Below are 15,360 nucleotides of genomic sequence, written 5' to 3' on the forward strand. Positions count from 1 at the left end.
CACTGTGCTTTACTGATAACTATAGTATGCATATAAAATTATTTGAATTTCAGAATTAAGTAGTTTAATCAAATTAGTGCCATCTTTCATACTAGGGAGAATCTTTCCCCGATATATAGTGAACTTAGTTGGCTTAACACTTGTGGGCACTCCTTTGTTGTCTTTATTGTCTTCCATTAGTTATTATATCTGGTGATATAGTATTCTGTGATGCACAGATCCTGTAACCCAAGTAATAATGCTATAATCTGAAGCCTAAATCTGGCAAATAGGTAGGTAGATACATAGGTAGGCAGATAGATGATTGATAGATAGATAGATAGATAGATAAGACTTTTATAAGACTGGATAGGTAGGTTTAGTCAGTTCTTAGTGTACCTTACTGGAGGCCTTTACACAGTTCCTTTCTGATTTTTTTAGCTTTATGTGAATCACATCATTTTGAGCTTAGTGTTCTGCTTGTAGAAGGTGTAAATATTATTCATATCATGAAACCACGCTATGAGTTTCTATCAAAGGCTGAATGTCAGCTTGTTGTTTGTCTTGGGTCGTAAAGACTCCCATCTGAGTACAGCATAACATTGCTTCAGTCTTAGTGCTCTCTTATGGTAAAATAAATACATGCTCTCTGTGGTGAAGTATCAGCATGGGAGGAGGTTGAGGAAAAAAAATAATCTAGCAATTCTCTTAAAAAATATCTCTCAACATCATACTGGCAGTTTGACTTCAAAAACGCAGTATGAGCATGAAGGTAGAGGTAAGGAGCGTCCATTATATCTGTTAATTTACATGAGTTTGTGCTCTTTCTACTCTGGATTTATCTTTGAAGGGCTCACAATGGTTATGATTATTCATAAGGCTGAAAACTAATATATAGTTGTAGTTTGGAAACTAATGTATCTGTAGCCCTTACCTCCATTTATTGTCCAAACATAAAACAAAGATAGATAGGCAATCACCAGCATAATGCTGTTCTTGTAGCACATGTGGACATTTTTGGTAGTTCTGGGTCTAGCCACTACACCACTAACAACGGACAAAATCTTGGGAGAGAGTGAGAGGCCCTGCTGTGAGCTACTTCCCTTGAGCTACTACTGAGTGGATTGAAATAGGAGAGTGCAAATCAACTCAGTTGCATACTGCCAGAAATCTTGTGTTGGATCTACTGCTCCTACTGTCTCCAGGGTTATAGTGCACCAAAGCATCTGGGGCCTATGGAGAAGGAAGAATTTCAGTCAAATGAACATTGATATGTTTAAGAATATGTGTCTGTTCTTAACATTGTGAATAAAGCACCTCAGGTAGTATCAACAATTATGGTTACATATCACTGGAGTTTCTTTTGATCTTAACATCTGTTTTTCTCTTAGGAAATAAAAATAGAATTAAATTAATATGGATATGAAATAATTTCTTATTTCTTGTATTTGGGGAAAATTCAGGGAATGTTTCTAATGAAAAATGATAGTTTGTATGTGCCAGTTAACGTGGCATTCGTGCATTCCTTGAAAAGCAGCAGGAAAAGTTCATGTAGAGGTAGGTAAGTATCAAGACAGCATAGATTAATTAGACTTTGGTGGATTTTATGTAGAGCTAGCTACAATATGTAGCACCTTGTTTCAATTCAGCCGAGTTTTGCACAACACATCTTTTTCCAGCAGAATGACCTAATGACCTGACATGGGATGTCCGGGTGTACTGCATTGTATCTTTTGCTTCCCCCTTTTCTCTGCATTTGTAGCAGGGCTGTAACTGTGCTAGCCTTCCATGACTCATACATGTTATATGAAGCTGACGGTATAGGGATTGTAGTTGCTTAACTGTAATCATGTGCACCTAATGAAACTCTTATTCTGATTTTTTTTGTTTTAAAACTATGGTTTTATTCAAACGGATTTTTAAAACCCATTATGAATAGTTTTGGTAATGTTTTTCGTAAATGTTTTTAAGCAGAATAATGAACATATTGTATTTGTAAGACAGGACTGGAAACCAAGTGATCTAAAATCTCACTCAGTCTTGACTTTGTAGATGTGTCTTTTGGTAAATTATGTTTTTATGTTATCTTTGTTTCTTTAACTGTGAAAAAGAGACCTAGACTACTATCAGGTTTAGCTCACTGAAATATATGAAGTGCTTCAGAATCTGTTCTAGAAAAGGATCTCTACATTAATATTGTGCTGTTTGGTAATAGTAATAACAGCAACCTGCACATACAGATCACCACCTTCTCATATTATGTGGCAGAGATCTTGTACTGTATAACTCATAGCACAACCATTTAATCCTTTCCCCTCTAGACTGAATGACGACTTTAAATATTGAAGCTGCATAGTTGGTGCTTCTAAGAGAAGACCATAGTCAATCTGCAATTTATAACTTTTGAATTTAAAAGTGAAATGTAAACTTTTTGGAAACCCAGTATTTCCTTTGTAAGAAGAGGCCAAGTTATTACTTTTCCCATACAGCTGCTGTTTTCTATTTGAGTCTTGGGTAGTAAAAAAAGTGCTAATGTCACCTTAGCTACCCTGGTGCAATTAATGAAAACATCTGTTACAATGCATTTACAATGTCCTTATTGTTCATGAAATTTGGAGCTAATAATAATCCGTCAGATATTTCAGCATCGATTCGAAAAAAGTGTCCATCAAGTGGAAAAGAACCGAGCAGGTATAAATAGTTTGCTGGTTTTTTCCTGTGTGGTGGAAATTCCTTGGATGAGGATATGTCCTGGAGCAGTATTCTTAACATGTGTTCAGCTGCTTTTCTAATCTGTTTTTAGCTATGGTTTTTTAGTATTTAAATAATTAATTTTTGTGCCAAACTCAATAAAGGCTTGAATTTATTCAAGCACTATGATGTTAGACTTTTAAAATACGTTAATGTGTTGCTTGTCTTCCTAATTTGTATTTTCATTTCTTTTCCTCAAGATACCTGTAGATATAGTAGTCACATTATTAAGATTTCATCTTTTAAAACTACTCATCAGTACTACTGAGTTTTAATAGAAGGGAGTAGAATATGCTGGCATGACTAATACCAAGTCTATATGATGAATATTGTTATTTCCTTATTATGTAGCTACAGTCCTCAAAGCAAAAATCCATTAGGATTTAGCAGGATAGAGTGAAAGACTGAATCACCAGTTATGGTGCAACATCCTTCAAATAACTGCCACTGGTTCCTCCTTTGTCATGCAGCTCTATTAATGCTGAAAGCCTGAGCTGCAAAGAAAAGTGGTAGATTTAAAGTGTGTACCATCAGACATGCTTTGTGACCTGGTTTACATTGATACTTTACTGTAAAGACTCATGTTTCTTTGCTTCCTTAGGAAGCAAATAGAAATATTTTCCTGTTTGTTTCTATGTGTGTGTGTTTTATCCTCCAGAAGACTTTTTGAAAGATTTCTTTCTGCACTCCATCTTCCAGTTGTGGAGCTATACCTCAGTTTGACTTCGGTACAAGGACTCCATTTTTTCTGTGCTGTGGATAGATGTAATACTGTACAATAATTAAAAAATAAGAAAATGGGTCTAGCTCTCTGGTAGAGCCCCAGAGTCCCAATTATTTTAAATCTGTTTCCGTGTGGTTTATATTTGAAAAGCATAGTCCACTTCAGCTAGGTATTTGAGGTTTTTTTTTTTTACTTGGACTAACTACTCCATAATAATCTAGCAAGACTAGACAGGAATAGCATAGAGAGCACCAAAAGCCTCCAAAAGGCAGAGGAAATAAACATACACAAAACACTCCAATTTAATGTAGGAAAAACAAAACCTCCTATAAGCAGGAAAATTATCTTCCCTGGTCACTATTTAACAAATATAATGTACTCTTAAGGACTAGAAAATACTGTCTGACTGGCAACAACTGTGTTTTCTTTAAACAGATAACGACCATGCAGTATAGACTGAAAGCAAATGTTCACCTCTAAAAGGCAAACTCTATATTTCTTATGGCTTGGCATGGGCCCAAGAGAGCACATTGGACAAATAGAGCACATGTACTGATTTAGCTAGGCAGAAGGAGTCATAAATAAGAGGTGTGCTCAAAGAAGTGCAAATGTGCACACACATAGAGTCTTCTGACATTTTTCCAGCGGTTACAATACCTGATTTAACTCTTCAGACTTGTCATTGTTCTGGCTATAGTAAAATCAGATGGGCGCCAGGAAGAAACTTCTTATCCAGGGGATATCTAACACCTGTACATATTTTTAGGTCTTTTTTTTTTTTTTTTTTTTTTCTCTACAATGGGTCTTTATCTTTTGACAGTTTGTTCGGTGGAGGAGGAAGAGGAAAGGAGAATGGACTCTATATATTTTTCAATAGTATCCAGTGTTGGACTGTTCCAGCCAGATACATGGAGGTTTCCAGATGGCCCACCCCATACTTCTCAACCACTAGTATGGTACAGTATGGTACTGGTGTTTTGGTATCTCTTTGTCAGCACTGGGCCTATTTCTAGATCTATACTTTTTTCTTTTGCCCTGATAGTACTGGTGTCTTTCTACAAGTTCAGTTTAGTACTACCTGTCTCCCATTAGCTGTTTTGCAAGACTGTGGCCAGTAAAAGAGCTTGCAGTAGTAAAAGGTTCACAGATCACAAGAAAAACTTTAGTGCAGGTGTGGTTCCAGAGGGAAGAAACTCTTCATTAAAAATTACAAAGGTTGCCTGTTCTTTAGATTTTAATGCAGAAACCTGCAGGCGTTGTTGCCTCCCTGTGCTGTTAGTACTTTTCTGAGTAAAATGGGAAATAGTCACTGCTCAGGCTGAAACGGTGTTACCAGGATAATGACATATATCTTTAAATGAGGTCTAGCAAATGTACATAGCTCTATTCCACTTCACATGCCGTTGTCAAGCCTGTACTGATTCAGAATATTTCAAAGGTTCTAATTGTGCTGAACCATTAAATGGAAAGCTGAAGGGAATGCTCTACATCAAAAAACTCCCATATTTTAACATGTTGGTGTGCAGCAGAAAGTACTGAGGATATTTCTTGATTCCCTGAAATACTGAAATGCCTTCCCTTCTTATACTATTCTGAGTATAATGTATTTACATATTAAATAGATAGACAGACATGTTTCACAAATTCTTCACCATATCTCAGTCATCATAAGGTTTTTTGGACATCTTTTGTTCAGTCATATTTACATGAAAAATCTAATACAAAATACATTCAAAATCCCCTCTGCACTTCGGGTCATAATATATTATTTCTGAATCACTGATGGCAGAGAGAAGTATTGGTGAGAGCTAGCATTTACCCTAATGAATGCTAACAGATAAAATATTTTGTTTAAACATCTTTCACCCTGAAAGATTACAAGGTTTTAAAGACTGTATAAAGCATCTTTCCATCAACCAATAAGTAAGGTTTTAGAGTAAAATTAATCACCTGCACAACAATGGCAACAACAACAAATCTGTGAGACAAAGTACTATTTTTTTCCAATTAAAATACTGGGAGCTTTGGAATTTGACGATACCAAAAAATTTAAATTTTTACTTTTGCTGGTACGACTACAGCTTTTAATATCCCAGAAGGTATCAAAACAAAAATCTTTATATCTCAACAGGAAAGTGTTATGTGAATGGGAGTGTGCTTTTCCGAATCATCTTTCTGTATAGATGTTCCTTAGATAGCTTTCAGTTACATAGCATCAGCACTGTTTTGCTTATTTTCTGAATTTTTTAGAAACTGATAGAGAAAATTGTAAAACCAGAATTATTAAGGTTTGAGGGGCCTAGACTTTCTAGAAGTGAGGCCTGTAGTTTGTGCATTCATTTGTGATATTCTGATATCTTCAACTAGCAGCAAAGTAACAGAATTTTACAAAGCATGTTGTTTTTCTTTTATTGTTGATGTTGCAATTTTTGCTTCAGAAAACACATCCATTCTATATAACAGCCTATAAATTATGGTTTTTATAAGATTTGATAGTCTCAAATGGTAATTAACTGCTGGCAAGAACGGATTTTTGTGGGGTTATTGCCTAATTAGCAAAATAAGGAAAGGTAACATAAGAGTTGCGATGGGATAAGTAGCCTGATCATTTTGAATGAATATATCAGATTTATGCTTAACTTTGAAAGTCACAAAGACCTTATGCTATAAACTGATTAAACTTGTAATTCAGCTCATTTTTATCATTATGCTGAAATACAAATTAGCTTTTTTACTGCCTTGGAATTATATGTTAATCTCTTTTCTTTTCAAACTATCTGTAAATGTCCTCCCATTAATTAATATCCAGTGTGAGTACCTCCAAATTCAGTTCTGCCAAGACCCTTAAAACTTAGATACTGATGAAAATGATCCTAAAAATGTTGAGGCAATATTATTTGTGAAAATTTCATAATACAGGATAACTATGTTGGATCCCAGTCCAGCAAAATATGTATGTATTTGCCTAAAAATACGAATTTAAGTATTTTACTAAATTGGGGATTTTCTTTTTTACGTATATATTTATGAAGAACAAAGTAATTTTCTCAGCTTCAGCTAGATGCAGTACTAGTCTGCAGCAGAAAGGCTGCCATTGCATTAAATGACATGAAAGTATGTTCTTATGCATTTTATCAGCTGAAAACTTTTACCACTGAGCACATTCCCTGAAATACTGAAATATCTTTCTCAGAGATTAGATCCTGAGCTGCCAAGAAGCTTAGCAGAGTTAACTGCATATATTGATCTACAACATTACTTCAAATACAAATTTGTCCAAGAATTATTCTTTATGTCATTGTGAAGTTGATAACATTTAGAAATGAACAAATAGGAGTAGGCTTGTACATTAATATTTATTCAAATTTAGAATTAAAATTTGATTTCAAACTCTTTAAGACCATTTTGTATTAATTTTTCATGAGCATTTATATGCTGGTGCTTGATTAGTGTGACTATTCATGAAAAGTAAATGTTAAGGTCATATTTGCCAACAGCAAATTTTATATTGAATATGTAAATGTGAAATTTGCCACTAGCTGTGTGTTTGGCCCCAGCCTTGCAATGGGATTAGTGTGAGCAAACTCTTATTCTGGGACTGATCTTTCTTTTTTCCCTCAGAATTGGGGCTCTGCTTAGTCAGACAAAATATCCAAGCCATATTTTCAACAATCTTAGACCTATCTTGGTTCATAAAAGATTTAAAAAATTAAGAATGTACTTCAAAATGCTGTGTCAACTGGATGACTCTCTACTCTTCAAGCATTAGGAACAGGAACAATAGCTGACGTAGTTTAGTAATGTGCATGCATTTTGATAATTACTAATGATCTTTTTACAAATTGCATACCTAAAAAACTGTACTTGTTTAGTAGATGTGTTAGAAGTTTCATATAGAACTCAACTGTGAGAGCACTTATTCTGGTAAATTTGAAGTGTAGGTACAGTTTGACTGAAGGAGCAGAGGATTCTTATATATTTAATAGATAAGAAAGCAGCTTCATTGTTTTGTTAATAATCAGGGCTAGAAAACTCAGACCCTTCAAGTTCATTGCTATAATGGAAAAAAAATGAAGTGCAGTATGATCAACTGTGAAAAGAAATAACTCCAAATCCTTTAAAATGAACAATTTGATTGTAATTATTTCCTCCTATTGAGGAGCACACATTACCTGCAAAATTTGAAGACCTCAACTCCAAATTATTGTCCAGTTTCTCTTACAGCTTACTAGAAAAAAAATTTCCACTTTCAACTTCGCTTTGATTTTTGCTCTTACTTTAAAAAAAACAGTTACTGTTGAAAAAGCAAAAGCTTCTATGTGAAGCTTTTTGGCTTTAGCATAATGTCTTCTAGCAAAAGAAAAATATGTATCAATTCATAAAAGGTTTTCTAGTGATCTTTATTCCAATTGTAGCTGGGTACTCTAGGAGTCATGCAGATAAATATGGAACAATTTGGTTTATTCTGTAAATATAGCTGAAGTTGTTTTATTTTTCTTCATGTAACATGGTTAATGTCTTTAGTCGTCTTCATTATGCTGAATATTATATGTGACTTTTGTATAGGGAATGGAGACTCCTACGTGACTAAGTGATTCTTCTAAGGTTTTTCTGGCTAATTGCTGAAATACGGCTATTGGTTTTGAGAGGCCATACACGACATTTTTCTTCAGTTCAGCTTATGATTATCTGCTGGAATCTGTTGTGTTCTCATACACTGTTGGATAGCTGATACGCTATACTTATTTTTTTCTAGAATAGAGAACGCATTATCATGCACTGTGTGCCATACTACCTGCAGGCCACAAGCAAAATCTTAGTATTCTACATAAGAGATATTGATATTATTACCTGTTGTGTGGGTTTTCCCATTTAGTTAGCAATTTCATGACTGAAGCTCTGGCCTATATCCAGCACTGAATGTTTTTGCGGCAGCTTTTATCACCAGAAAGTGTCATTCCAGTATAACCTGTCTTTTTGCAGATTATTGGATGGTAATCAAAAACTTTCTTAAAGATGTGTCAGGGAAATCTGTGATGGAATATTTAGAATGGTGTATATTATAGTATACTATACCCTAAATAATCTTTATTTTTTTTAGTCCAAGAGAATGTCTCTTATTAAATTTCTCTTCTTTAATTTAAAGATGGTTTTATCCATCTTTTGCTATCTGAAAATCTTGTTAGAGAATAACAATACCAAGAATTGGTTGGTAGCCTACAGAGAATTAGTAAGTTATGGTTCTGGCTTAGTCGTACCACTTTATATTATATTGGACTAAAACCCACTAAAATGATACTATTTGCATGAGTAATAAAGATAGATTTCACAAGGATGTTGTGCAGATATAATGAGTAGGACTAATTTCTACATATTATCTGTGTATTAAAATATGGCCTAGATTTTGCTTAAAAGAAAAAAAAAAAACTTTGAATTTTTGTGTCATGGATCCTTGAAGGTAAATGTACAAAGCCTCTGGAGGTTGCTTAATGTTCTACAGGTGTTAAAAGCTTTTTTGGAATATTCTCCATAACATGTAGTTGAGAGAAAAAAAACCACACCACAATCTCAGCATAACCTACTGTCACAGTCAGTTTCCGATTATTATGAAGTCCAAAAACCTTGTGTCTGAAATGAGGATCCTCCGTAGACAGATGGGGTAGCCTATCATTCATCTGGCTGTACACACTAGCACCCACAGGACGCTGTGCAACCTTTTGGCAAAGCTGCGTAGAAATCAGTAAATGCTATTATAAGTGTGATGTAAATGTTTCTTCCATTTCAGTAGGAGTTTTGTTTTGTTTTGTTTATTAAGAGGATTGCACATTTCTCCCAAAGCGGCTTTGGTCAATATTTGATTTGGACAGTGTCAATGAAATTAATCCCAAACAAAACCTGGTTCCTGTGTAAATTTCTGAACTATCATACCAATGAGAGGTTTACCCAAATATATACAATTGTAATGAAAGTGTATAGTATTGGTAGAAGATGAAATGTACACGTTAATACAACTAGTTGAAACCAGGATTAGGCTTATGGATTTATAATATTTGACTGATGGTGGGGTTGAGTAGTTTACCTAAATAAATGGTGGTGATTTTATCAGTCTGATAGAGTTGTAATTTACAGTTAGAAAACTAAAAGTTTTGTGGTGTCCAAAAGAATTCAAGTTTCCTATTCCATATCTTTAAAATATCGTAGAATAAGTGCTGTTTAGTTTCAACCACACTAGGAACAGTTCTACTGGTATTTCTAATATTTTCATTATTATTAAGGGATTTGCCTCATTCCTCTTAGCCAGTTGTTTTGGAACTCATTAAATATATAATTACAAAAAAAATGTATTCATGAATTAGCTCAGAAAGATAGGAGGTGCCAAGCAGCTGAATATATAATAACATTCAAAAAATGGAACAGCTGTGAGAGTTTAAAGTAGAGGACTTCTTAAGACTGTATAACTAGACATACTGTTTAGTGTAGCTGAGTAATCCTAGAGAAGTAGAGCCATACACGAAGTAGGTAATGTGGAAACAAAGACAGGCAGTTCTGAACTCTGGCATGTACTCACTACATATAGATACACTGAAAAAGCTCATGAAACTTGGAAAGAGTTTGGGTTGGAGTCTTCTGGTTGTTTGAAGTTTTTTTGTGTCTTCATAGGTATTTTCTTTCATGAGTAACTGCGTGTCATGTAGAGCTGAATGGCTAATAAGTGCATCTCTGTGTATTTATTTCTTCTATGGACCACAGTCCCAGACCAATAGTAGTCTATGGAATATAGGTTGGGAAACGTTAACAAGACCCATTGTTTGGAATTAGAATCAACATTTGCATTAGAATCAACAGTCTGAAACTCAGCTAGGATGAGTCAAAGAGTATACTGATAGATCACGGTAAATAAAGTATTAGAGTTGGAATCTATATAGGGAATTCATATTTTTTGTTTTTCAGAATATGGTATGTAATGTTTCAGTTCAGGGACCTATGGTGTCCCTTGTGACCTATGGTCAGGGACACCGAGGCATGGTGTTTCCAGTTTTGAGAGACTTAAAATTTTAACAAGTTCTAATTCCTTGCTTTTCATAGTTTCTGTACTGGACTAATGGCCTTCTAGTGATTTAATAAGAACTGTGATGACCAGTAAGTGCAGTCTTTAGTGAAACAGAATTCAAAATTAGGGTACCTGACCTAAGAATGCAAATTAAGCACTTATAGCAATATTTTTTATGGGTGATACTTATTGATGATGCTAGGATTAATGAAAGAAGAACAGGAAAATGCTGCAGTCTTTTCCTGGCAGACTTTTACTTTCACAATTTTTTTTTCCTCAAGAGTTTGCATTGATATATTTTGCTGCAGCACTCCTACATTACTTTTGAAAAGATAAACATGCAACTAAGCAATAATTGCACTCTATTGCTATTCTGATTGAAAGATTATTAAATATTTTAGCATTGATTATGAAGCATAAGAAAGTTTAAAGATTTCCAAAAAGCTGTCATCAGATCTTTTAGACAAACTTGTAAGTACTCCATTCCACAAGTGTTAGACTTAAATGTTTAAAAACAGATACTTTTTTCAAACTTGATTTTAAATACATCACTGATGTGACAATATTCTCCTTTTTACCTTGGAACTGCATTGAAGAAAGAACTGACAGGAGTCTGTGTCCTCTGTGTGACCTATATTTGGTCCTCTATTGCCTGATGGATTTTTTTGGTGTGAGTTAATTATATTTCCAATAAATTATTTGTGAAATTAATCTCTTTCTCTTACCTCCTCATTACACTTATTAATGTTGCTTACATCTGATTATTTTAGTCATTTCCTATGAAGAAAACTCTGTAGATATCTCTTAGTGTCAGTTAATATAAATGGCCTACTTTGCATGTAGGCCGTGATGAAACATGGTGATATCTATTTTTAAAGGCAGATTACTTAGTTTTCTACTACTGCTTTACACAGGAGTCTTGAGGTTGCATGTTCTGGTATCTCTGTGTCTAAAGCCCATGAGCCTGTGAAAACAAGTAGGGCAAGGATCAATGAAGGAAGCCTGAATATACCTATAAGATGACTGGTGTGACGTTGTCCATCTGAGAAATGACCTGATGGTCTAGCTTAAACGGGTGCTGTCACTTGGAATCAAGAATAATTTTGTTTCTAAGTGGTCAGTCTGATGGGACTTGTCAAAAAGCATCAAACCCTGAATCTCTGTGTATGTTGCTCTGAAATGAGCTTTTGTATAGTGCCTTGGTAGCTGGAGCATTCGCTGAGTAAGTGCTACCTCAATTCAATTCCTGTGTCATCTTAAGAAGCCATAAACCTCTATCTGCCACTTTTCAGAATAATTGCTTAGTGGTAGGCTCAGTAGGGTATCTTTGCTGTAACTACTAATCTTACTGCATCCCCCCTGCACTTTTTTAAAACAGTGCCAGTAGCAAGATACATGCAGAAGAGGGTTCTGAATAGAAGGGCACGTCTTTCTGCATCCTCAGCATGTGCACCTTTCTGCCCTGCATTTCCTTTTGCCTTGTTTGAGGAAGCTCCCAGTTCTAGTGTGCAACCGGTTTGGGTTTGTATCTAAATATCTCACAGAGGTTCTGGAACCAGACAGCAAAAAATTAAAACCTGCAACTATGGTAGTGTCAAACTATGGTCTGAAGTATACTTCAAGTTGTGCAGCCTGAGTAGGAACTGCTGTCATAAAACGGTGTTCTAGTTTGCTCTGTATATCAGTTAGAGAAATTTTCTGAAGGAAAAAAAGCTTTGATAGTTTTTACTATTATATTTGTTGATTAACTTTCATCGTTGGCAAATACTGTGGTGAATATTAGATCATAGGAATTAAAAACTCCCCATACAGTGATGTGTTTTTAATGCAAATATTCTGTATTAACTACATGGCTTTTACTGAATAAAACAGTTGATATTTTAAATAAATATAATCCAAGAGAGTTGCGTGCATGCATTGAGCCTTCTAGCTTTGGGCCTTTATGTGATTGTACCAAAATGCATGTTGTGGTATCTGCGGATGGACTTGATACTAGTTCATTGTGTAACTGCACAGTGGCTAGGAAGATGTCTTCTACTTTTCCTTTTTTTTTTTCCCCCAGATGTTTATAATTCAAGGTATTCATCAAAGAACTGAATTTTCCTTTAGAGCACACTGAAGAGTGGAATTTGCTCCACTTCAGGAGAACACAGATCTTGGGGACTATATAAGTCTTCTGTTTTAAATCTTTACCACTTCATTGGTGGGTAAATTTCATTAGTAATTTAAGAGGGGATTTACAGTCTTATTCAGGAAAGAATACTTACTGAAGTCAGAGGGACTTCACGCTTCAGTGCTTTCCTGAATATATTGAGAGAGACTTCAGCATATGCTCAAATGTTTTCTTGAACTGGGACTTTAAAATGTTTTATAAAATTAAAAGGCAATATCATTGTAGACATTATTAAAAATTCAGACGTGTTATTATTATGTAGAGATTTTATTCAGCAATATGACACATCACCATAAAATTCACTTCTTCAAATGGCCCCCTTGCAGTCATTACAGTAATTTCATGGAAATACAGACACTGTCACTCCAGAAACACTAGCTCTTCTAATTTCACTATTTCACACAGCTACTGGTTCAGACAAGCACAACTGTTATTTTGCCTGTCTCACTTCACTCATTAATATCCTAACTTTATATAGGGCCATTTGTGGTAGAAGTAAATTAATTCTTGATTCCCACTAACAGTAAGCTTGTGCTTTGCATAAGAAAGTTTATTGACAGTATTTAATGTTTCTGTTTGTGTAGTTCTTTTCACATCTACTCATTCTACATTAAATACATATATGGTTTCTAAAACAGCAGCAGGAATTTAATATATAGCCATAATGTTGATGAGGAGATATTAAGATTTTTCAGTGTCACAGCTTCTTCCTGTTACAGGGATGACTTCATTATACACTGCGCACCAACAAATCAATAGCTAGTATTGCTCACTAGATGAAATAAAAAAACCCACCACCTAAGTCAAGTAGTAACAGCAATACTAAATAGCTTTTCATTATTTAATCCATACAACATCTATATCAACACATTATGTGTTACTACTATTCATTGTTAACTATTAAAATAAAAACCTGGTATAGTTAGGTGGATTCATGTGCCTGAAATCTAAGGCTTTGTGGAAGATCTCGAAAATATTAAAAATATAGGGCTTTATAGAAAAAAAACATACATGTTGAATAGTCAGTACAGCCTCTGGAAATAAAACAGATTATTACCTTTCAATGATACAGAGAATAAGCAAATCTTTTTAATGGTGCCTGGTCATGCATTTTCTGCAGTCTGGGGTGCAGTGCTTTAGAAATTGCCAGGTCAAATGCATAGACATACAGATCTCTTCCGAAGGGAGTTTTTCCATGACTTACAGTGGGGAGATATAATCTTGTTAGACTTTGGAAATGTTAGGTCTACTACTGAGTTAAATATTTGTCAGGCAAATATTCCATGGATTTAGCACTATGAATTTATCTCACCTTCATCAAACTCTTCATAGATGATAAAAAAAACCTTAGGGAGTTGCTGGATTTTTGCTTTGAACTTTTTGAAATAATGTTTCTATATTTATTCAAAATTTGTATTACTTCCAAAAATATGTTTCTTTTTCACTGTTTAGAAGTTGGATCCATTTATATCTTTTCTCATAATAGGGTAAATGTTTTAAGTATTTTTATGTGATGTAAATTTAGAAATGCCTTCTCTATTAGCAGTAATGAACTGAAAATCTCTTACTTATACAGCTACATTTCATTAATATTGAAAATTTTTTTACCATTTCTGCACAGTGGGGATGAGATTCTAATTCTGTTTCAGGACTAATAAGAACTGTTAGCACTGTCTTTGGTAATTTGATTGTACACTTATTATAGCAACACTATTTCTTAAAATAGCCACTTTGTATTTTAAAAGAAAGCAATTAATTGTGGAGTAGGCACTCATCAAGTAAATAGCTAATCTTAACAAGACAATAAATGTTAGTTGTATTCTACCCAATGTGGGAATATTTTGGGGAGGGATGGGATCATCATGGAAATCAGTGATCAGTCAGCAATTGTATGCAGTAACCCTAGTAAAATTTATTTTTGGAAGGTCCAGACACATTTCTATAGAATAAGAAGTGGGGGTGGAAGAAAATTAGTATACATTTTCCAGTGACCTGTTGTTTTTTTAATCTAATGAAAAAAATGTGATACCACTTTAATGCCACTGTTCAACCTTCAGTGAATCGAGATCTCCACAGTTCTCTATTTTTGCTGTTTAAAATACACGTTACCCCTGAATGGAGGTGTAGTGGTTTCAGCCCAGCCGGTAACAAAGGACCACGCAGCTGCTCGCTCACTCCTCCCGCCCCCCTCCGGTGGGATAGGGAGGAGACGGAGGAGAGAAAAGAAAAAAAAAAACTGGAACCTCGAGGGTTGAGACAAGGGCAGTTTACTGGGACAACACACACAAAAAAAAAGTTACAACAACAGCAACGGTACTAATGAAAGAATATACAAAAAGAGTGATGCACAGTGCAACTGCTCACCACCCGGAACCCGATGCTCCGCCACCGAAAGTCCTGAGCCCTCCCCCGGGCCCGCTCCCCATTTATATACTGAGCATGATGTCACATGGTATGGAATAGCTCCTTGGCTAGTTCAGGTCGGCTGCCCCGGCTATGCCCCCCCCCCCCCACACCTCCCAGGTTCCTGTAAAAATTAACTCTATCCCAGCTGAACCCAGGACATTTTCCACCCCTTATTCTATACCATCTACATCATGCCCAGATCTTACATTTTCCAATCAACTACTACCACTTTCCTTGTCTTATATATATATATGTATATGGACACCACCCCCACAC

General features: G+C 35.1%; 1 protein-coding gene across 9 annotated transcripts in view; it reads left to right on the forward strand.

The window, feature by feature from the left end:
* Positions 1 to 15,360, forward strand: part of SNTG1 (syntrophin gamma 1) — a 357,847-nt gene that overhangs the window by 221,316 nt on the left and 121,171 nt on the right. For 2 of the 9 annotated variants that reach the window (XM_052787875.1, XM_052787874.1), the window contains exon 6: positions 4,275 to 4,410. The exons of 6 other annotated variants lie outside the window; for them this stretch is intronic. In XM_052787875.1, coding sequence (XP_052643835.1) covers positions 4,275 to 4,410 — 136 coding nt within the window. Of the gene's footprint in view, positions 1 to 4,274; positions 4,421 to 15,360 lie in introns of all 9 variants that reach the window. One more of the 9 variants, XM_052787877.1, reaches the window with a different exon arrangement.

The sequence above is a fragment of the Harpia harpyja genome, chromosome 5 (genome assembly GCF_026419915.1).
Source record: "Harpia harpyja isolate bHarHar1 chromosome 5, bHarHar1 primary haplotype, whole genome shotgun sequence".
NCBI classification, from domain to species: Eukaryota; Metazoa; Chordata; class Aves; order Accipitriformes; family Accipitridae; genus Harpia; species Harpia harpyja.